General features: G+C 40.4%; 1 protein-coding gene across 5 annotated transcripts in view; it reads left to right on the top strand.

Annotated features, from left to right (window-relative positions):
• The window catches only part of Slc22a25 (solute carrier family 22, member 25), a 159,826-nt gene extending 140,785 nt beyond the window's left edge, over positions 1-19,041 (top strand). For 2 of the 5 annotated variants that reach the window (XM_087610930.1, XM_087610859.1), the window contains 3 exons: positions 12,812-13,026; positions 16,774-16,902; positions 18,141-19,039. In XM_087610930.1, the coding sequence (XP_087467056.1) occupies positions 12,812-13,026; positions 16,774-16,902; positions 18,141-18,190 (394 nt within the window). In that variant the 3' untranslated portion in view covers positions 18,191-19,039. Of the gene's footprint in view, positions 1-12,811; positions 13,027-15,097; positions 15,207-16,698; positions 16,903-18,140 lie in introns of all 5 variants that reach the window. The other 3 variants (NM_138908.3, XM_087610902.1, XM_087610821.1) reach the window with 3 other exon arrangements.
• Positions 19,042-22,065: the final 3,024 nt, after the last annotated feature.

Below are 22,065 nucleotides of genomic sequence, written 5' to 3'. Positions count from 1 at the left end.
TTTTCATTGTGTCCTGAATTTCCTGGAGGTTTTGGGTTAGGAATTTTTTTATGTCTTGAATTTTCTTTGACAGTTGTGTCAATCTCTTTTATGGTATCTTTTTTTTTTTTGGTTTTTTTTTTTTATTAACTTGAGTATTTCTTATATACATTTCAAGTGTTATTCCCTTTCCCGGTTTCCGGGCAAAATCCCCCTCCCCCCTCCCCTTCCTTATGGGTGTTCCCCTCCCAACCCTCCCCCCATTGCCGCCCTCCCCCCATAGTCTAGTTCACTGGGGGTTCAGTCTTAGCAGGACCCAGGGCTTCCCCTTCCACTGGTGCTCTTACTAGGATATTCATTGCTACCTATGGGGTCAGAGTCCAGGGTCAGTCCATATATAGTCTTTAGGTAGTGGCTTAGTCCCTGGAAGCTCTGGTTGCTTGACATTGTTGTACTTTTGGGGTCTCGAGCCCCTTCAAGCTCTTCCAGTTCTTTCTCTGATTCCTTCAACGGGGGACCTATTCTCAGTTCAGTGGTTTGCTGCTGGCATTCGCCTCTGTATTTGCTGTATTCTGGCTGTGTCTCTCAGGAGCGATCTACATCCGGCTCCTGTCGGTCTGCACTTCTTTGCTTCATCCATCTTGTCTAATTGGGTGGCTGTATATGTATGGGCCACATGTGGGGCAGGCTCTGAATGGGTGTTCCTTAAGTCTCTGTTTTAATCTTTGCCTCTCCCTTCCCTGCCAAGGGTATTCTTTTTCCTCATTTAAAGAAGGAGTGAAGCATTCACATTTTGATCATCCGTCTTGAGTTTCGTTTGTTCTAGGGAACTAGGGTAATTCAAGCATTTGGGCTAATAGCCACTTATCAATGAGTGCATACCATGTATGTCTTTCTGTGATTGGGTTAGCTCACTCAGGATGATATTTTCCAGTTCCAACCATTTGCCTACGAATTTCATAAACTCGTTGTTTTTGATAGCTGAGTAATATTCCATTGTGTAGATGTACCACATTTTCTGTATCCATTCCTCTGTTGAAGGGCATCTCGGTTCTTTCCATTTTCTGGCTATTATAAATAAGGCTGCAATGAACATAGTGGAGCACGTTTCTCTTTTATATGTTGAGGCATCTTTTGGGTATATGCCCAAGAGAGGTATAGCTGGATCCTCAGGCAGTTCAATGTCCAATTTTCTGAGGAACCTCCAGACTGATTTCCAGAATGGTTTTACCAGTCTGCAATCCCACCAACAATGGAGGAGTGTTCCTCTTTCTCCACATCCTCACCAGCATCTGCTGTCACCTGAGTTTTTGATCTTAGCCAATCGCACTGGTGTGAGGTGAAATCTCAGGGTTGTTTTGATTTGCATTTCCCTTATGACTAAAGATGTTGAACATTTCTTTAGGTGTTTCTCAGCCATTCGGCATTCCTCAGCTGTGAATTCTTTGTTTAGCTCTGAACCCCATTTTTTAATAGGGTTATTTGTTTCCCTGCGGTCTAACTTCTTGAGTTCTTTGTATATTTTGGATATAAGGCCTCTATCTGTTGTAGGATTGGTAAAGATCTTTTCCCAATCTGTTGGTTGCCGTTTTGTCCTAACCACAGTGTCCTTTGCCTTACAGAAGCTTTGCAGTTTTATGAGATCCCATTTGTCGATTCTTGATCTTAGAGCATAAGCCATTGGTGTTTTGTTCAGGAAATTTTTTCCAGTGCCCATGTGTTCCAGATGCTTCCCTAGTTTTTCTTCTATTAGTTTGAGTGTGTCTGGTTTGATGTGGAGGTCCTTGATCCACTTGGACTTAAGCTTTGTACAGGGTGATAAGCATGGATCGATCTGCATTCTTCTACATGTTGCCCTCCAGTTGAACCAGCACCATTTGCTGAAAATGCTATCTTTTTTCCATTGGATGGTTTTGGCTCCTTTGTCAAAAATCAAGTGACCATAGGTGTGTGGGTTCATTTCTGGGTCTTCAATTCTATTCCATTGGTCTATCTGTCTGTCTCTGTACCAATACCATGCAGTTTTTATCACTATTGCTCTGTAATACTGCTTGAGTTCAGGGATAGTGATTCCCCCTGAAGTCCTTTTATTGTTGAGGATAGCTTTAGCTATCCTGGGTTTTTTGTTATTCCAGATGAATTTGCAAATTGTTCTGTCTAACTCTTTGAAGAATTGGATTGGTATTTTGATGGGGATTGCATTGAATCTGTAGATCGCTTTTGGTAAAATGGCCATTTTTACTATATTAATCCTGCCAATCCATGAGCATGGGAGATCTTTCCATCTTCTGAGGTCTTCTTCAATTTCTTTCCTCAGTGTCTTGAAGTTCTTATTGTACAGATCTTTTACTTGCTTGGTTAAAGTCACACCGAGGTACTTTATATTATTTGGGTCTATTATGAAGGGTGTCGTTTCCCTAATTTCTTTCTCGGCTTGTTTCTCTTTTGTATAGAGGAAGGCAACTGATTTATTTGAGTTAATTTTATACCCAGCCACTTTGCTGAAGTTGTTTATCAGCTTTAGTAGTTCTCTGGTGGAACTTTTGGGATCACTGAAATATACTATCATGTCATCTGCAAATAGTGATATTTTGACTTCTTCTTTTCCGATCTGTATCCCCTTGATCTCCTTTTGTTGTCTGATTGCTCTGGCTAGAACTTCAAGAACTATATTGAATAAGTAGGGAGAGAGTGGGCAGCCTTGTCTAGTCCCTGATTTTAGTGGGATTGCTTCAAGTTTCTCTCCATTTAGTTTAATGTTAGCTACTGGTTTGCTGTATATGGCTTTTACTATGTTTAGGTATGGGCCTTGAATTCCTATTCTTTCCAGGACTTTTATCATGAAGGGGTGTTGAATTTTGTCAAATGCTTTCTCAGCATCTAATGAAATGATCATGTGGTTTTGTTCTTTCAGTTTGTTTATATGATGGATCACGTTGATGGTTTTCCGTATATTAAACCATCCCTGCATGCCTGGGATGAAGCCTACTTGATCATGGTGGATGATTGTTTTGATGTGCTCTTGAATTCGTTTTGCCAGAATTTTATTGAGTATTTTTGCGTCGATATTCATAAGGGAAATTGGTCTGAAGTTCTCTTTCTTTGTTGTGTCTTTGTGTGGTTTAGGTATAAGAGTAATTGTGGCTTCGTAGAAGGAATTCGGTAGTGCTCCATCTGTTTCAATTTTGTGGAATAGTTTGGATAATATTGGTATGAGGTCTTCTATGAAGGTTTGATAGAATTCTGCACTAAACCCGTCTGGACCTGGGCTCTTTTTGGTTGGAAGACCTTTAATGACTGCTTCTATTTCCTTAGGAGTTATGGGGTTGTTTAACTGGTTTATCTGTTCCTGATTTAACTTCGATACCTGGTATCTGTCTAGGAAATTGTCCATTTCCTGAAGATTTTCAAATTTTGTTTAATATAGGTTTTTATAGTAAGATCTGATGATTTTTTGAATTTCCTCTGAATCTGTAGTTATGTCTCCCTTTTCATTTCTAATTTTGTTAATTTGGACGCACTCTCTGTGTCCTCTCGTTAGTCTGGCTAAGGGTTTATCTATCTTGTTGATTTTCTCAAAGAACCAACTTTTGGTTCTGTTGATTCTTTCTATGGTCCTTTTTGTTTCTACTTGGTTGATTTCAGCTCTGAGTTTGATTATTTCCTGCCTTCTACTCCTCCTGGGTGTATTTGCTTCTTTTTGTTCTAGAGCTTTTAGGTGTGCTGTCAAGCTGCTGACATATGCTCTTTCCTGTTTCTTTCTGCAGGCACTCAGCGCTATGAGTTTTCCTCTTAGCACAGCTTTCATTGTGTCCCATAAGTTTGAGTATGTTGTATCTTCATTTTCATTAAATTCTAAAAAGTTTTTAATTTCTTTCTTTATTTCTTCCTTGACCAGGTTATCATTGAGTAGAGCATTGTTCAATTTCCACGTATATGTGGGCATTCTTCCCTTATTGTTATTGAAGACCAGTTTTAGGCCGTGGTGGTCCGATAGCACGCATGGGATTATCTCTATCTTTCTGTACCTGTTGAGGCCCGTTTTTTGACCAATTATATGGTCAATTTTGGAGAAAGTACCATGAGGATCTGAGAAGAAGGTATATCCTTTTGCTTTAGGATAGAATGTTCTATAAATATCCGTTAAGTCCATTTGGCTCATGACTTCTCTTAGTCTGTCGACATCACTGTTTAATTTCTGTTTCCATGATCTGTCCATTGATGAGAGTGGGGTGTTGAAGTCTCCCACTATTATTGTGTGAGGTGCAATGTGTGTTTTGAGCTTTAGTAAGGTTTCTTTTACGTATGTAGGTGCCCTTGTATTTGGGGCATAGATATTTAGGATTGAGAGTTCATCTTGGTGGATTTTTCCTTTGATGAATATGAAGTGTCCTTCCTTATCTTTTTTGATGACTTTTAGTTGGAAATTGATTTTATTTGATATTAGAATGGCTACTCCAGCTTGCTTCTTCTGACCATTTGCTTGGAAAGTTGTTTTCCAGCCTTTCACTCTGAGGTAGTGTCTGTCTTTGTCTCTGAGGTGTGTTTCCTGTAGGCAGCAGAATGCAGGGTCCTCATTGCGTATCCAGTTTGTTAATCTATGTCTTTTTATTGGGGAGTTGAGGCCATTGATATTGAGAGATATTAAGGAATAGTGATTATTGCTTCCCTTTATATTCATATTTGGATGTGAGGTTATGTTTGTGTGCTTTCATTCTCTTTGTTTTGTTGCCAAGACGATTAGTTTCGTGCTTCTTCTAGGGTATAGCTTGCCTCCTTATGTTGGGCTTTACCATTTATTATCCTTTGTAGTGCTGGATTTGTAGAAAGATATTGTGTAAATTTGGTTTTGTCATGGAATATCTTGGTTTCTCCATCAATGTTAATTGAGAGTTTTGCTGGATACAGTAACCTGGGCTGGCATTTGTGTTCTCTTAGGGTCTGTATGACATCTGTCCAGGATCTTTCGGCCTTCATAGTTTCTGGCGAGAAGTCTGGTGTGATTCTGATAGGTCTCCCTTTATATGTTACTTGACCTTTTTCCCTTACTGCTTTTAATATTCTTTCTTTATTTTGTGCGTTTGGTGTTTTGACAATTATGTGACGGGAGGTGTTTCTTTTCTGGTCCAATCTATTTGGAGTTCTGTAGGCTTCTTGTATGTCTATGGGTATCTCTTTTTTTAGGTTAGGGAAGTTTTCTTCTATGATTTTGTTGAAGATATTTACTGGTCCTTTGAGCTGGGTGTCTTCACTCTCTTCTATACCTATTATCCTTAGGTTTGAACTTCTCATTGAGTCCTGGATTTCCTGTATGTTTTGGACCAGTAGCTTTTTCCGCTTTACATTATCTTTGACAGTTGAATCAATGATTTCTATGGAATCTTCTGCTCCTGAGATTCTCTCTTCCATCTCTTGTATTCTGTTGGTGAAGCTTGTATCTACAGCTCCTTGTCTCTTCTTTTGGTTTTCTATATCCAGGGTTGTTTCCATGTGTTCTTTCTTGATTGCTTCTATTTCCATTTTTAATTCCTTCAACTGTTTGATTGTGTTTTCCTGGAATTCTTTCAGGGATTTTTGCGATTCCTCTCTGTAGGCTTCTACTTGTTCTCTAAGGGAGTTCTTCATGTCTTTCTTGAAGTCCTCCAGCATCATGATCAAATATGATTTTGAAACTAGATCTTGCTTTTCTGGTGTGTTTGGATATTCCATGTTTGTTTTGATGGGAGAATTGGGCTCCGATGGTGCCATGTAGTCTTGGTTTCTGTTGCTTGGGTTCCTGCGCTTGCCTCTCGCCATCAGATTATCTCTAGTGTTACTTTGTTCTGCTATTTCTGACAGTGGCTAGACTGTCCTATAAGCCTGTGTGACAGGAGTGCTGTAGACCTGTTTTCCTCTCTTTCAGTCAGTTATGGGGACAGAGTGTTCTGCTTTCTGGCGTGTAGTTTTTCCTATCTACAGGTCTTCAGCTGTTCCTGTGGGACTGTGTCTTGAGTTCACCAGGCAGCTTTCTTGCAGCAGAAAATTTGGTCTTACCTGTGGTCCCGAGGCTCAGGTTCGCTCGTGGGGTGCTGCCCACGGGCTCTCTGCAGTGGCAGCAACCAGGAAGACCTGTGCCGCCCCTTCCGGGAGCTTCAGTGCACCAGGGTTCCAGATGGTCTTTGGCTTTTTCCTCTGGCGTCTGAGATGTGTGTGCAGGGAGCAGTCACTTCTGGTTTCCCAGGCGTGTCTGCCTCTCTGAAGGTTTAGCTCTCCCTCCCACAGGATTTGGGTGCAGAGAACTCTTTTATGGTATCTTATATACCTAAAATTCTCTTTTCTAACTCTTGTATTCTGTTGGTGATACTTACATCTTACATTTCCTAGATGCCTCCATTTGTGTTTTCTTTATTGTTTGTATTTCCCCTTTTATGTCTTGGGCCTGTTTATTCAATTTCTTCACCTGTTTGATTGTGTTTTTTTTTGTGTATTTCTTTAAGGGATTTATTTGTTTTCTCTTTAAGGGCTTCTAACTGTTTATCTTTTTTTCCTCTGTATTTTTTTCAGTGAGTTATTTATATCCTCCTTAAAGAACTCTATTATCTTCATGACATAGGATTTTAGGTCAGCTTCCTGATTTTCAGATGTGTTGTTGTATTCAGGGCTTGCTGTGGTAGGGGAACTAGTTTCTGATGATGCCCTGTATGTTGGTTTCTGTTGCTTTTGGTCTTGAGCTTGCCTCTAACCACCCTGTTATTCCTGGTATTTTCTAGCCTTGGTGACTGTATCTGAAGTCTGCTGTTTCTTTTTTTTTTTTTTTTTTTTTTAGAAAATTGGATATTTTAAAAATTTACATTTCAAATGTTATCCCCTTTCCTGGGTTCCCATCCATAAACCCCATATCTTATCCCTCTCCCCTTCTATAAGAGTGTTCCCCCAACCAACCACCCACCCCTTCCTGACACTGCACCCTGACGTTCCCCTACACTGGAAGTCCAGCTTTGGCAGGACCATGGGCTTCTCCTCTCATTGGTGCCTAACAAGGCCATCCTCGTCTACATATGCAGCTATAGTTATGGGTCTGTCAATGTGTACATACACTTTGGATGGGTGTTTAGTCCCTGGGAGTTCTGGTTGATTGGTATTGTTGTTCTGATGGGGTTGCAAACCTGCCTCTTTTGGCCTTGGGTTGCTTCTGGTCCTCTGGCAGGCCTGTGGCCCTGGCTGTACATGCCTCCTGTGGGGCCTTCCAACTGTGGGATCTTCAGAGGGGCGGAGAAGCTGCTGATCTCTTGCCCCGGCTACAGTAAATCTTCTGGAGGCCTTCCAACTGTTGAGTCTTCAGAGGAGTAGTCAAACGGTTGTTCTGTGTGAAGCTGTTCTCCAGGGGTGGGGTGAGGGGTGAGCTACAGACTGTGGTTTCTGTTTCTCTGTGTGCAGCAGAACTCCAGGGAGGCTTTTAGTCTGTTGGGTCAGTTGCCCTGCATGTCCCAGAGCCCCCAGGAGGTCTTTAGACTCTGGTGTTGGTTGCTCAGTTGCCCTGTGTACAGAGGAACTCCTGGGATTCCTTCAGGCTGTGGTGTGAGTTGCCCTATGTGCAGCATATTTGGGATGTCTCAGGCAGTGGTGTCAATTACCCTGAGTGCAGTGGATCTCCTGGGATCTCAGGCTGTAGTGTCAGATGCCCTCAGTGCAGCACAGTTCCTGGGATACCTCAGGATGTGGTATCTTCAGGGGAGTAGAGTAGCTAGCAGTCTGTCCCAGCAGAGCAAACAGACCATGAGGAAAATGATATTTGGTAGGTGGGGGATTTTGGGGGAGATGATGGGTCCTGAGTTCCCTGGGCTCTAGCAGCAGCTGTGGGGCTTTGGGAGGGTTCTTACCAAAAGCTCTGAGTGCATCAGATCTTCTGAGATGCCTCAGGATATGGTGTCTTCAGGGGGAGCAGACCAGCTAGCAATCTGTCCCAGCAGAAAGGACTGGGCAGAAAGGGGTGAATTTGATCATTTATATGCTGACTGACCAGTAACTTGACTTGCATGTCTTAATTATTATTATTTTTTTCTTTTTTTTCTTTCGGAGCAGGGGACCAAACCCAGGGCCTTGCGCTTGCTAGGCAAATCCCCAACCCCTTAATTATTTTTTAACAGTTTACAAACTAGTAACTTTTATAAGATTGGGCCTTATAATTTATACTTTAAAACAGAAGATTCTTTAGTATTAAAATAAACTTTCAACAATAAATAAAGTCCACAGAAATACTGGAACCTCATTTTCCTAATACTTTTATAGTGTTCTTTGTAAAATATCACAAAAGTGATCACAAAGGTGGGCATGTACCTTTAAAACTAGCACTCAGGAGACAGAGGCAGGTAGATCTCTATGAGTTTGAGGATAGCCTGGTCTACAGAATGAGTTCTAGGACATCCAGAGCCACACAGTGAGACCCTGTCTTGAAAACCAACCAATCAACCAAATAAAAAACAACTCAACAAAACAAAATAAAACAAAACAAAAATCACAAAGAACTCACTCAGTTTATCCAAATATTTAAAGCCTAAAATAAGACATACATGGTTAGACATTTATCTTTAAGGTAGAAGTAGTTGTACATATATCTTCTTTCTTTTTTTTTTTTTTTTTTGGTTCTTTTTTTTTCGGAGCTGGGGACCGAACCCAGGGCCTTGCGCTTCCTAGGCAAGCGCTCTACCACTGAGCCAAATCCCCAACCCCTATACATATATCTTTAAGTTAGTTTGTGTTAGCCTGAGTAGACCTCAGGAAGACAAAAATCTTTAAATTATTTCTTGTTAGCTGACTAAACCTGTATAACTTTAGAAAACTATAAACCTTAATTACCAAACATATACTGTTAGTAAGTCCTATTTTACATAAATAGGAGTTTAATTCATGTTGCACATATGGTATGCTGTAGAAAATTAAGAATGGTGTATAGATGGTTTAGTTTTCAACTCTGTTACGGAACTTAAATTAACTTTTTGTTGCAGATTTTTAAACCATACCCAATGAACTTATGCATCCTGAGATAAAAAAAAAAATTTTAGTGAAGGATTTCTAAGAAACAAACCAAAGCTAGAAAAACAAAGGGAAAGAAAAGGAGGGTAATTCTGAAAGTTCAATATCTGCAGTTATGCTTCTCATCTGTAAACTCAATTAGAAATAGTTTACCTTTTGACTGTTCTAAAGCACATAGTGTCTTTTTCACGGGCTGTTCTGTTTTGAATTTTTTTCTGTTATAGACTTAGGTGGCCAGCCTGGCTCAAGACAGAGACGTTGGAGAAAACTTTTAGACAAACACATTTGGGTCTAGAAAAGGTCAAATTCAAACTCCAGAATTAGCTTATTAATAGTGCCCCATCCCATTTATGAACACCAAACCCAGACACAATTGTGTGCCAAAAAGTGCTTGCTGACAGGAGCCAGTTATATCTGTGTCCTGAGAGGCTTTCCTAGAACCTGACAAATACAGAGGTGGATGCTCACAGCCAACCAGTGGACTGAGCATGGGGACTCCAATGGAGGAGTTAGAGAAAGGACTGAAGGAGTTGAAGGGGTTTGTGACCCCATAGGAAGAACAACAATACCAACCAAACAGACCCCCCCCCCCCGAGCTCCCAGGGACTAAACCACCAAACAAAGAGTATACATAGAGGGACCCATGGCTCCAGCTGCATATGTAACAGAGGATGGCCTTGTCTGACATCAATAGGAGGAGAGGCCCTTGGTCCTGTAAAGGCTTGATGCCCCAGTGTAGGGGAATGCCAGTGAAGTGGGAGTGGGTGGGTGGGAAGGGAGCACCCTCATAGAAACAGGGAGAAGGGATATAGGATGGGGGTTCTGGAGGGGAAACTGGGAAAGGGGATAACATTTGAAATGTAAATACATAAAATATCCAATAAAAAGGAGTGTAGAACAGCATGTGACAATATCCAAATATTATTCAAACCCTAAAGACATTTGAGTGTAAGACTGAATCAGTGCTCAGAGGGAGATATGAGCAGAGAGCACAGAAGTCTTAGAGATAAGGGAGTGGAGAGTACAGAAAGCTTAGTAACAAATGATTTTGAATAAGTTGCTTCTCTGTGGCAGAGGTTATTACAATCTATGTGAATCAGGAAGTTGAATACACAATTTTCTGGCCATTGAGATTGATTTTCTAGTTTGTAGTTAAAGTAAGGCAGCAAGGGCTAATGAACTCTGAGTCTGAAGAGGGACAGAGACTTGAGAAGGCAGGCAAAGGAGTGGTGACATCTGACATAGTGGGAGGAGCCTATGGCTGGTGACATGATGGAGAACTAAGGAGGGAGGGATAGAAAAGGAATCACAGTATCAGGACAAAAAGTAGGTAGGGAGCAGCTAGGAAGTCTTTCCTTCTGAGTCCTGGCACTGGGGACTGTAAAGAGAAGATCTGCTAGAGGGAAGAGGCCAATGGCTTATTGAAGTGTAAGTGGGGAGGGATTACAGATTGATCCTAAGTATACAGAAGGAGGGAGCAGCAAGCTAGTGGAGGGGTACAGTAAGTGTCTCTGGATGGAAACTCAATCCAGAGGGTGTCCCCAAAGTGGACTGTTGATGGCAATGACTTGACTTCCTAAATGAAATGAAGTTCAAGTGAATTCCCAGATTGTGAGAGATGCTTGTCCTAAACCAAGTGAAGGATGCCAAGGAGGGTGTGAGAAACTGCCTGGTGTATAGCAAGACTTGAGTGGCAGGCTTCAGTGAGGATGAGAGAAAATCTGAAACCATCCAGAGAGAAGGGCACTTGCCCCAGACTGTGAGTAGGCATTCGGGAGAGAGAACTGGTGAGAGATAGACTCAGGATCTGTGGTCAAATATGACAGAAGCTAATGATCTGTACCATGGAGAAGCCCAGCCACCAGTTTTGGCTTAGCGAATGGGGGAACTGATTCTCCAAAGGTGTCACTTCCAGGTTTTTGGCAACAAATGTGAGCAGGTGTAGCAATAAACAACCAAAACTAGCTGTTTTCAGTAGATCAGAGAACAGTTTGATTTAAAATTCTGTCAAGCTGCCTCAGACAGTAGCACCTGCAGAAGCTTGTTAGGTTTTGTGTGGGTGGATGGAGACTGGTGATGGGGGGGAGGTCACTACTCAGAAGCTGGAAAAGCCCCAGTGGTTAACATGGGGACTCTGTCAGACAGATGAGGTGCTGACAGTTGCAGTTAGGAGCATTCACACAGCCTTTTTTTAATTGGTTATTTATTTACATGTCAAATGTCCCCCTTCCCAGTTTCCCCTCTACAGCCCCCCTATCCCATCCCCTCTCTCCCTGCCTCATGAGGGTGCTATCCCACCCACCCACTCCTACCTCACAGCCCTAACAGCTACCTACACTCGGGCATCGAGCCTTCATAGGACCAAGGGCTTCCCCTCCTCTGCTACATATGCAGCTGGAACCATGGGTCTCTCCATGTACACTCTTTGGTTGGTGGTTTAGTCCCTAGAAGCTCTTTCTGGTTAGTTATTGAACTTGTGACCTCTGGAAGAGCAGTCAGTGCTCTTAACTACTGAGTCATCTTTCTAGCCTCCTCAGGGAGCCTTTAAGGACTTCTGAGAAATGTTTCTGTTTACTAGCAAAACCCAGTTCAGGTGGAAGTCAAGTCATTACCATCAGCAGTCCACTTTGGGGACCTAACAGATATAGCTATTCCTTGATGTGTGTGTGTGTGTGTGTGTGTGTGTGTATATATATATATATATATATATATATATATATATATATATATATATCAGTCATCAGTCCAGTTCAGTCGTTACCCACCTCCTGTCTGCCCTCCCATCCTTCCACATCCCATTACTCTTCCCCACTGTTTCCAAAAGGATGTCCCCACCTCCTCATCCCCCACTTCCAAGGCCTTCCCACTCCCTGGGACCTCAAATCTCTCAAGGGTTAGACATGTATTCTCTCACTGAGGCCAGACCAGGTAGTCCTCTGCTGTATATGTGTCAGGGACCTTGAACCAGATATATGCTGCCTGGTTGGTGGCTCAGTGTCTGAGAAATCTCAGGGGTCCAGGTTGATTGAGACTGCTGCTCTTCCTATGGGATTGCCCTCCTCATCCTCAGCTTCTTCCCCCTAATTCAACCACAGGAGTTCTCAACTTTAGTCCAATGGTTGGCTCTAAGTATCTGTCTCTGTCTCAGTCAGCTGCTCTTGGAGAACAGCCATTCTAGGCTCATGTCTGTAGGCACACCATACAATCAGTGATAGTGTCAGACCTTGGAGCCTCCCCCTTGAGATGAATCCTATGTTTGGCCTGTCACTGAACCTCCTTTCCCTCACTCTCCTCTCCATTTTTGTCCCTAAAGTTCTTTTAGACAGCAGCAATTCTAGGTCAGAGTATTTTGACTGTGGAATGACCTGTCTTTCTATTGGACGTAGACTCTAAAAGTTTCCTTTCTCCACTGTTGGGTATTTCATCTAAGGTCCCTCCCTTTGAGCCTTGAAGGTCTCTCACCTCCCAGGTCTCTGGTATATTCTAGAGAGTCCCCCCACCTCCCACCTCCTGAAGTTGCATATTTCCATTCTTTTTGCTGGCCCTCAGGGTTTCTCACCTGTTCCCGCTCCCCAGTACCTGATCTTGCTCCCTTTTTCTCTCTTCCTCCCCTCTCCCACCTAGATCCCTCCCTCTCCCTGCCTCCTGTGATTGCTTTCCTCTCCCTCTCAAGTGAGATTGAGGCATCCTCATTTGGGCCCTTTGGCTTGTTAACCTTCTTGAGTTCTGTGGATTGTATTTCTTGATATTTTAACAACTAAAACTGGCTGCTTTGATATCAACTCCAGACTCATGATATAATTTTCTTTGCTTTTTACAGATTTGTGGTATGGTTATCTGTGATTGGTTTACTGATCAACTTCCAGCACCTAAGGATCAATGTCTTCCTATTGCAGTGTCTTCTTGGTATAATCACCATTCCAGCCAATTTAGTTGGAATTTTTTTGGTGAATCACTTGGGTCGCAGAATAAGTCAACTATTTATCATATCCCTGTTTGGAATTTCCATTTTGGCCATAATATTTGTGCCTCAAGGTAAGGAAAAGATACAGGGTGAGCACAGAAATAGTCTCCTCTTTCCTTGGGACTTTTAGGCTAACCTATAAAATCAGAACAAAAAAATGCTCAAATTACCCTAGATGCACAGAACACATGAAAATCAAGAAGGATGACCAAAATACAAGTGCTTCACTCCTTCTTTAAAAAGGGAACAAGAATACCCTTGGGAGGGAATAGGGAGGCAAAGTTTAGAACAGAAGCAGAAGGAACACCCATTCAGAGCCTGCCCCACATGTGGCCCATACATATGCAGCCACCAAACTAGATAAGATGGATGAAGCAAAGAAGTGCAGGCTGACAGGAAATGGATATAGATCTCTCCTGAGAGACACAGCCAGAATACAGCAAATACATAGGTGAATGCCAGCAGCAAACTACTGAACTGAGAACAGGACCCCTGTTGAAGGAATTAGAGAAAGGACTGAAAGAGCTTGAAGGGGCTCGAGACCCCATATGAACAACAATGCCAAGCAACCAGAGCTTCCAGGGACTAAGCCACTACCTAAAGACTATACATGGACTGACCCTGGGCTCCAACCTCATAGGTAGCAATGAATAGCCTAGTAAGGGCACCAGTGGAAGGGGAAGTCCTTGGTTCTGCCAAGACTGAACCTCCAGTAAACATGATTGTTGCGGGGAGGGTGGTAATGGGGGTAGGATAGGGAGGAGAACACCCATATAGAAGGGGAGTGGAAGGGGTTAGGGGGATGTTGGCCTGGAAACCAGGAAAGGGAATCACAATCGAAATGTAAATAAGAAATACCCAATTTAATAAAGATGGAAAAAAATCAGAACAAAGCACATTCTAAGGAATTGTGTGTGTGTGTGTGTGTGTGTGTGTGTGTGTGTGTGTGTGTGTGTGTGTGTGACTAATTTGGGTGTTTAGGGCACACTATTCCATTAAGGTACCCATAGCCAAAAGTTACCCATATTTGATGATAGTTGATGAATGTTTATTATATTCAAGATTTACATGAAAACTGGTGCCAATTGTTCCCAAGTTTTGTTATTTCACATAAGACCTTATAATCTGCCTGACCACATCCAGCTCTATCTTATTACTTCATTTTCAGAAAGAATTTATTTTCTGAACTCTGTGTATCTACTTTATGAGCCTTATGATATAAGAACACAAATACAACCCTCATTTGGAAATCAAGAAAATGGGTACCACTTGTATTGAAGTACATAGAAGTATGAATAGATTAAGACTTTAGAACCGACTACACTGAGTTTAAATATACTTAAGTAATAGATAGCAGTACCTAGGTGGTCATAACTCTTGAATATCAGCAATGATATATTTATTTTTCCTCACAAGAAGGCTCAATGCAAAGTTTGGATCTTATATAATGACCAATTGTGTAGAGAATAACTTTCCTTGAGTGGTTTTTAAAAATCTGACATGTTTCCAGGCAGCAGTTCTTATTCTTGAGTCTTGAGACATTATTTCAAATGAAACCAATCTGCAGACTGCACACCATTGTAGGGAGTCTATCTTTTCATAGCATGATTGTGCAGTATTGCAAATCAATTGTCTGTGAGTATCCAAATGAATAGGTAGTCCTTTGTCACTTCTCTACAACATGCCTACATTCTCCATGAGAAATTGCTGAGATACTGGATAAAAAATACAAAAGTGAGCTCCTTCTGAACTCACCAGATTTTTTACTTCTTTTTTTTTTTTTTGGTTCTTTTTTTCGGAGCTGGGGACCGAACCCAGGGCCTTGCACTTCCTAGGTAAGCGCTCTACCACTGAGCTAAATCCCCAGCCCCGATTTTTTACTTCTTAATCAAATATCAAGAGATTTAAGGCAAATGAGTCCTGTTGTTTAGAAGCTTTGATTCCCCCATAAACTAATATATGCAGATAGGTCACATTCTTCAATTTATTAGCCACTAAGGGAATTTTGCCTTTGTACACTTTCTCTACACTATGTTTTACACTTTTATTCATCCCTAGTAAAAATGGTTTCCTTTCGGGATTTGGGAAGTACAAATTCCACAGCTCAGATTTCATGATTCTCCTTGGTCTTCCTCTCTCTAGAAATGCAGATCCTGCGCATGGTTTTGGCAACTTTTGGAGGAGTATTTTCTTTTGTCTCTGTTAGCAGTGCTCTTGTGCATGCAAATGAGCTACTTCCCACTATAATCAGGTACAACACTCAAGGTTCGCTGTCAGGCTCAAAGCAAATTTTCAAATTAATTAATTAATTAACATTTTCTGTGAGTATGTATGTGAATATATGATAGGTGTTTATGCACATATGTGCTTTCTATCATGTGCCCATGGAGGTCAGAAGACAACGTTCAGGAGTTGATTCTCTCTTTTTCTTTTTTCTTTTTTTTTTTCTTTCGGAGCTGGGGACCGAACCCAGGGCCTTGCACTTGCTAGGCAAGCGCTCTACCACTGAGCTAAATCCCCAACCCCGATTCTCTTCTTCTGGTCTTAGGAATTGAAATAAAGTCATCAAGCATGGTGGCAAGCACGTTGACCTGCTGAGTCATCTTGCTGGCTTCTTAGCTCATTTACATTCATTGATTGGATAGTTATCTAAAACAATTGATTGTGATGATACCAACAAGTATGTCCAAAATTTCTTCAGTCACCTTTCAGTCAGTTAAATCTACATGTACCACCAATTCAATCTCATGTACTATTTCAAACTCAGAAAAGGCAAAAGTCATGAGAAATAATCTACTTTACTGTGTGTTTTTTCACATTTTTTAGTGGATATTTTATGTATTTACATTTCAAATGTTATCCCCTTTCCTGGTCCCCCCTCTCTCATTCCCCCTCCCCCTTCTTCTATGAGGATGCTCCCCCAACCCACTCCTACCTCAACACCTTGGCATTCCCCTACATAGGGGAAAAGAACCTTTACAGGACCAAGGGCTTCTCCTCCTATTGATGCCAGAAACGTTATCCTCCGCTACATATGGGACTGGAGCCATGGGTCCCTCCATTTGTACTCTTTGGTTGGGTTTAGTCCCTGGGAGCTCTGCGGGGGGGGGGGGTCTGGTTGGTTGATACTGTTGTTAGAAAAAGGATTGAAGGAGCTGAAGGGGTTTGCAATCACATAGGAAGAACTATGTGTTATCTTTTTTTACCTTTCAAAGTCAATTCTAAAAAGTTAGCATAAGGAATAATAGGCTTATACATTTTCACATATATCCTGTTTTGGTTGCTCTTTTGTCCCTCTAATTCCCTTCTACTAGTTTAGCCCCATTCCTCTAATTACTACCTCCTCCTTTCAGGTCATGTGTGTGTTTGTGTGTATCATTAAGTTCTTTTTCACTTAAGATCTTTTCTTTCCTCCTCATTGTCCTCTCCCTAGTTTCCAAGTTTCTATCAATGTACACATAAACATAAAAGCTAAAATCTAGGATCTTCCCAGTAGAGAAAATGTGTAGTATTTGTTTCCCCCCCACATCTTGTTTTGTAAGTGATAAATGAGTGTTTTAATATGTGGTTTTGAGAAAAGATGCTATCAAATAAAACAGAAATGGGAAAAACAATAGTAAAAATTACCAACATTCTCTTGTCTAAATACACTGCTTATTTCCAAAATTAATGCAATGGATAAGTCACAAATTTCAAATGTGCATTCTCATGTGGTTATTTTTGCATTTTGTTTTGTGCCCAAGGGCAACTGCTTTAGGAGTCATTGGAATTGCTGGTAGTACTGGGGCAGCCCTGTCTCCTCTGTTTATGATCCTTAGGACATACTCTGACTCCTTGCCCTGGATCATCTATGGAGTCCTTTCCTTCCTTGGTGGCCTTGTTGTCCTTCTCCTCCCTGAGACCAAGAATCAGCCTCTGCCTGACTCCATACAGGATGTGGAAAATGAGTAAGTAGAACCCTCAGAGAACTTGTATGCTAAGGGTCTGTGATGAGGCAGGTGAGACAACCTTGTCTCCCAAACTGATCTGTGTCAGGTAGGCTGACAACTAGGTGGGGTTTTGTTTGTTTGTTTGTTTACACAGGGAAGTTGTATTTGGTTTAGAAACCATTCATATATCTTTTTATACAATGGTTTCAGATGTGACTGAAATTCTCTAAATAACAAAGACCAGCATAGGGAGATTTAGAGATTAAATAGGACAAGAGTATCTTTTGTATTCTCTGACCTTTTGTGAAGCACACATCCCTGGTGATGTTCACAATCATGCACAAACACAAATGTCATTTTATCCCCTCTAGCTGTTAAATACTGGTAATCTGTCCTGAAACTCACTGTACTTATATGCTTGAGTGTACAATGGTCACTGAATAACTTAAAGGAAATTACATGTAAGTCTATGCCACAAGTGACACTGTATCTAAGTGAAGTAATCTTGTTTTTGCTGTGAGATTCAGGTTACAGATTACAGATTCAGATTCAGATTCAGATTTTTGTCACACTAGAAATGAAAGTGTTCATGACAGAGAAGAAGGGAATTGTCAACAAACGGGTCATAGAATGTGGAATAATGAGCAGAATTTCAAAACGTTTGAGGCATTTCTATTGCCTTCCCTTACCCAAACCTCTTTGGAGAATACCGTGATAGCTAAGGTAGAAAGTGCCCTAGTTTGCTTCTCTGTTTCTGTGATAAAACACTTAGCAAATACAACTTGAGGGGAGAAGGGTTCACTTTGGTTTATAGGTTAGTCCACCACGGAGAGAAGCAGACAGGAGTTTCAAGCAGAAACTAACCAAGCAATGATTACTTGTTTGCTTCCTCTAACTTGTTCGGTTACCTTTCATATACAGCTCAGGCTGTCTGCCTAAGTATGGCACCATAATGAGTTAGGCCCTCTTATCTCAATTACCAATAAAGAAAATTCTCTAAAGATGTGCCACAAACTAATCTGATCAATCAGTCCTCAACATTCTTGCTTCTCAAGTATGTCAAATTAATAACCAATCACACTGCAGTTACCAGGAGGTTGGCCTTTTACTTGACAAAATATACTCAAATAATTTTTGGCAGAAACAATGGATGTTTTTCAAAGTAGTTGGGTGAAGGATGAGGATGTAGGGATGCCATTTTTCTCTATGTCCTCTTAAGTTTATTGCGTTTCCCATGTTTGCTGTATGTTTTACAGAGGAAGAGCCTCCAGACAAGGAAAGCAGAATGATACTCTCATCAAAGTGACACAGTTTTAAGAGACTCCAAGAGCTGAAATCTGATAAAGGAGCAAGATAAGAAAACTGTCACTCAGATTTATGATGGCCCAGGTTCACTCTAGATACAGCAAAATTCCTTATCAAGTAACGATATAGCAAAAATTTTGTATTACATTTAAAATTTCCACATTCAACTGATACTTAAATTATCTCAATAACAAAATTAAAGGAAAACAACACAGTGAAATAAATCTTCAGAGTTTTAATAGACACTTATGAAGTTTCCACAAAGGATGTGGATGAACCTTCTTCCCATTATTGTGACATAATGCTTGGGAAAATTAAAAATGGATAATTTATTGTGAAATTCCCATTAGTTTCATCCCACTGCTGTTGCGATAATCTCCTGTGTACTATGTAGATGACCGTCTTTGTATTATTCAAGTGCTGATCTCAGTATCAGCAGAGATTTAAGTATAGCTGGACTTTGGTATTATTATTTTTATGAAGCATCACCAGTCTCAGTATTCTGTAAACATCTTCTCTATCACCTTCTGATTGGTATAATAAAAAGGCGAATGGCCTATGCCAGGGCAGGAGAGGAAAGGTAGATATTTCATTTGTTGAGAGATAGAAACTCTGGGAAAGAGTTGATGATGAAATTGATCAGCGAAATGTGCTAGAAGCCTCAGAATTTTGTAAAAAACACCATGTTAACAGTAAAGATTTGAAGAAAGATTTTTCTAACAAGCCCAAGTTCTGGGCAACAAGCCCAGAAAATTATAAGGAAATGTCCTACTTGTTCTTTGTATAACCTAACACCATCACTTGCAGAAAGTAACCCAAAGATACCCAAAGAAATAAAATTTTACAAGTGTATGTGTTTTATTTTGCAGAGTTTCGAAAAATTAAAGTATGTGCACCATTCTATAGAAACATAGTCAAGATTTAAATGGGCAACTGATTTTTCTGAGAAGGCTGATTTTATAATTACACATTTAATATAAGTTATGGTTATTATGGGGATGCCTTTACAAATTAAGAGTGAAAATGCTTCAGCATATTTCTCTAGTAAAATGAAAGTATTTTTTGTATATTACAACATAAAGCTTATTACATGCACACCACATAATCCTACAGGGCAAGCAATTATAGAAAGATCAAATCATACTTTAAAAGGGATGTTTAGGGGCTGGGGATTTAGCTCAGTGGTAGAGCGCTTACCTAGGAAGCGCAAGGCCCTGGGTTCGGTCCCCAGCTCCGAAAAAAAGAACCAAAAAAAAAGGGATGTTTAATAAACAGAAAGGGGTAAGAAAGACCCCCAGAGAAATATTACATAGTACTTTATTGCCTTTAAAAATTTTAAAGCTTATGAACAAAAAACAACAGCTGCTTAAAGACATTGGGTTATGGGAAAAACCCCTGCTGAATTAAACCAGTCTGTATGTTTTAACAATGTGTTAACTTCCAAATGGAAGTCAGGAAATGTGTTACATAGGGAGAGAGGCTACACCTTTGTTTCAGCAGAAAACAAAAAGCTGTATATTCTTTCAGTATTAATAAATGTTAGCTTTTATCACTATTGCTCTGTAATACTGCTTGAGTTCAGGGATAGTGATTCCCCCTGAAGTCCTTTTATTGTTGAGGATAGTTTTAGCTATCCTGGGTTTTTTGTTATTCCAGATGAATTTGCAAATTGTTCTGTCTAACTCTCTGAAGAATTGGATTGGTATTTTAATGGGGATTGCATTGAATCTGTAGATTGCTTTTGGTAAAATGGCCATTTTTACTATATTAATCCTGCCAATCCATGACAATGGGAGATCTTTCCATCTTCTGAGGTCTTCTTCAATTTCTTTCTTCAGAGGCTTGAAGTTCTTATCATACAGATCTTTCACTTGCTTGGTTAAAGTCACACTGAGTTATTTTATATTATTTGGGACTATTATGAAGGGTGTCGTTTCCCTAATTTCTTTCTCGGCTTGTTTCTCTTTTGTGTAGAGGAAGGCTACTGATTTATTTGAGTTAATTTTATACCCAGCCACTTTGCTGAAGGTGTTTCTCAGCTTTAGTAGTTCTCTGGTGGAACTTTTGGGATCACTTAAATATACTATCATATCATCTGCAAATAGTGATATTTTGACCTCTTCTTTTCCAATCTGTATCCCCTTGATCTCCTTTTGTTGTCTGATTGCTCTGGCTAGAACTTCAAAAACTATATTGAATAAGTAGGGAGAGAGTGGGCAGCCTTGTCTAGTCCCTGATTTTAGTGGGATTGCTTCAAGTTTCTCTCCATTTAGTTTAATGTTAGCTACTGGTTTACCGTATATGGCTTTTACTATGTTTAGGTATGGGCCTTGAGTTCCTGTTCTTTCCAGGACTTTTATCATGAAGGGGTGTTGAATTTTGTCAAATGCTTTCTCAGCATCTAATGAAATGATCATGTGGTTTTGTTCTCTCAGTTTGTTTACATAATGGATCACATTGATGGTTTTCCATATATTAAACCATCCCTGCATGCCTGGGATGAAGCCTACTTGATCATGATGGATGATTGTTTTGATGTGCTCTTGGATTCGGTTTGCCAGAATTTTATTGAGTATTTTTGCATCGATATTCATAAGGGAAATTGGTCTGAAGTTCTCTTTCTTTGTTGGGTCTTTGTGTGGTTTAGGTATAAGAGTAATTGTGGCTTCATAGAAGGAATTTGATAGCACTCCATCTGTTTCAACTTTGTGGAGTAGTTTGGATAGTATTGGTATGAGGTCTTCTATGAAGGTCTGATAGAATTCTGCACTGAACCTATCTGGACCTGGGCTCTTTTTGGTTGGGAGACCTTTAATGACTGCTTCTATTCCTTTAGGAGTTATGGGGTTGTTTAAATGGTTTATCTGTTCCTGATGTAACTTTGGTATCTGGTATCTGTCTAGGAAACTGTCCATTTCCTGCAGATTTTCAAGTTTTGTTGAATATAGGCTTTTATAGTAAGATCTGATGATTTTTTGAATTTCCTCTGATTCTGTAGTTATGTCTTCCTTTTCATTTCTGATTTTGTTAATTTGGAAACACTCTCTGTGTCTTCTTGTTAGTCTGGCTAAGGGTTTATCTATCTTGTTGATTTTCTCAAAGAACCAACTTTTGGTTCTGTTGATTCTTTGTATGGTCCTTTTGTTTCTGCTTGGTTGATTTCAGCTCTGAGTTTGATTATTTCCTGCCTTCTACTCCTCCTGGGTGTATTTGCTTCTTTTTGTTTTAGAGCTTTGTGTGTGCTGTCAAGCTGCTGATATATGCTCTCTCCTGTTTCTTTCTGCAGGCACTCAGAGCTCTGAGTTTTCCTCTTAGCACAGCTTTCATTGTGTCCCATAAGTTTGGGTATTTTGTACCTTCATTTTCATTAAATTCTAAGAAGTCTTTAATTTCTTTCTTTCTTTATTCCTTGACCAGGTTATCATTGAGTAGAGCATTGTTCAACTTCCATGTATATGTGGGCGTTCTTTCCTTATTGTTATTGAAGACCTGTTTTAGCCCATGGTGTCTCTCATTCTCTTCCTACTTATTCAATATAGTTCTCTAAGTATTACCCAGAGCAATCATACAACAAAAGGAGGTCAAAGGGATACAAATTGCAAAGGAAGAAGTCAAAATATCACTATTTGCAGATGGTATGATAGTATACTTGTGACCCCAAAAGTTCCACCAGAAAACTACTAAGCCCGGTAAATAACTTCATCAAAGTGGTTGGGTATAAAATTCACTCAAACAAATCAGTAGCCTTCCTCTCCTCAAAGGATAAACAGGCTGAGAAACAAATTAGGGATGTGGAAAGAAATTATGGAAACAACGTCCTTCACAGTCTTCACAAATAACATAAAATACCTTGGTGTGACTCTAACCAAGCAAGTG

The sequence above is a fragment of the Rattus norvegicus genome, chromosome 1 (assembly GCF_021556685.1).
Source record: "Rattus norvegicus strain SHRSP/BbbUtx chromosome 1, alternate assembly SHRSP_T2T, whole genome shotgun sequence".
Classification (NCBI taxonomy): domain Eukaryota; kingdom Metazoa; phylum Chordata; class Mammalia; order Rodentia; family Muridae; genus Rattus; species Rattus norvegicus.
The sequence above is the reverse complement of the archived record's forward strand: the minus strand, read 5'-3'. Positions and strand labels throughout refer to the sequence as shown.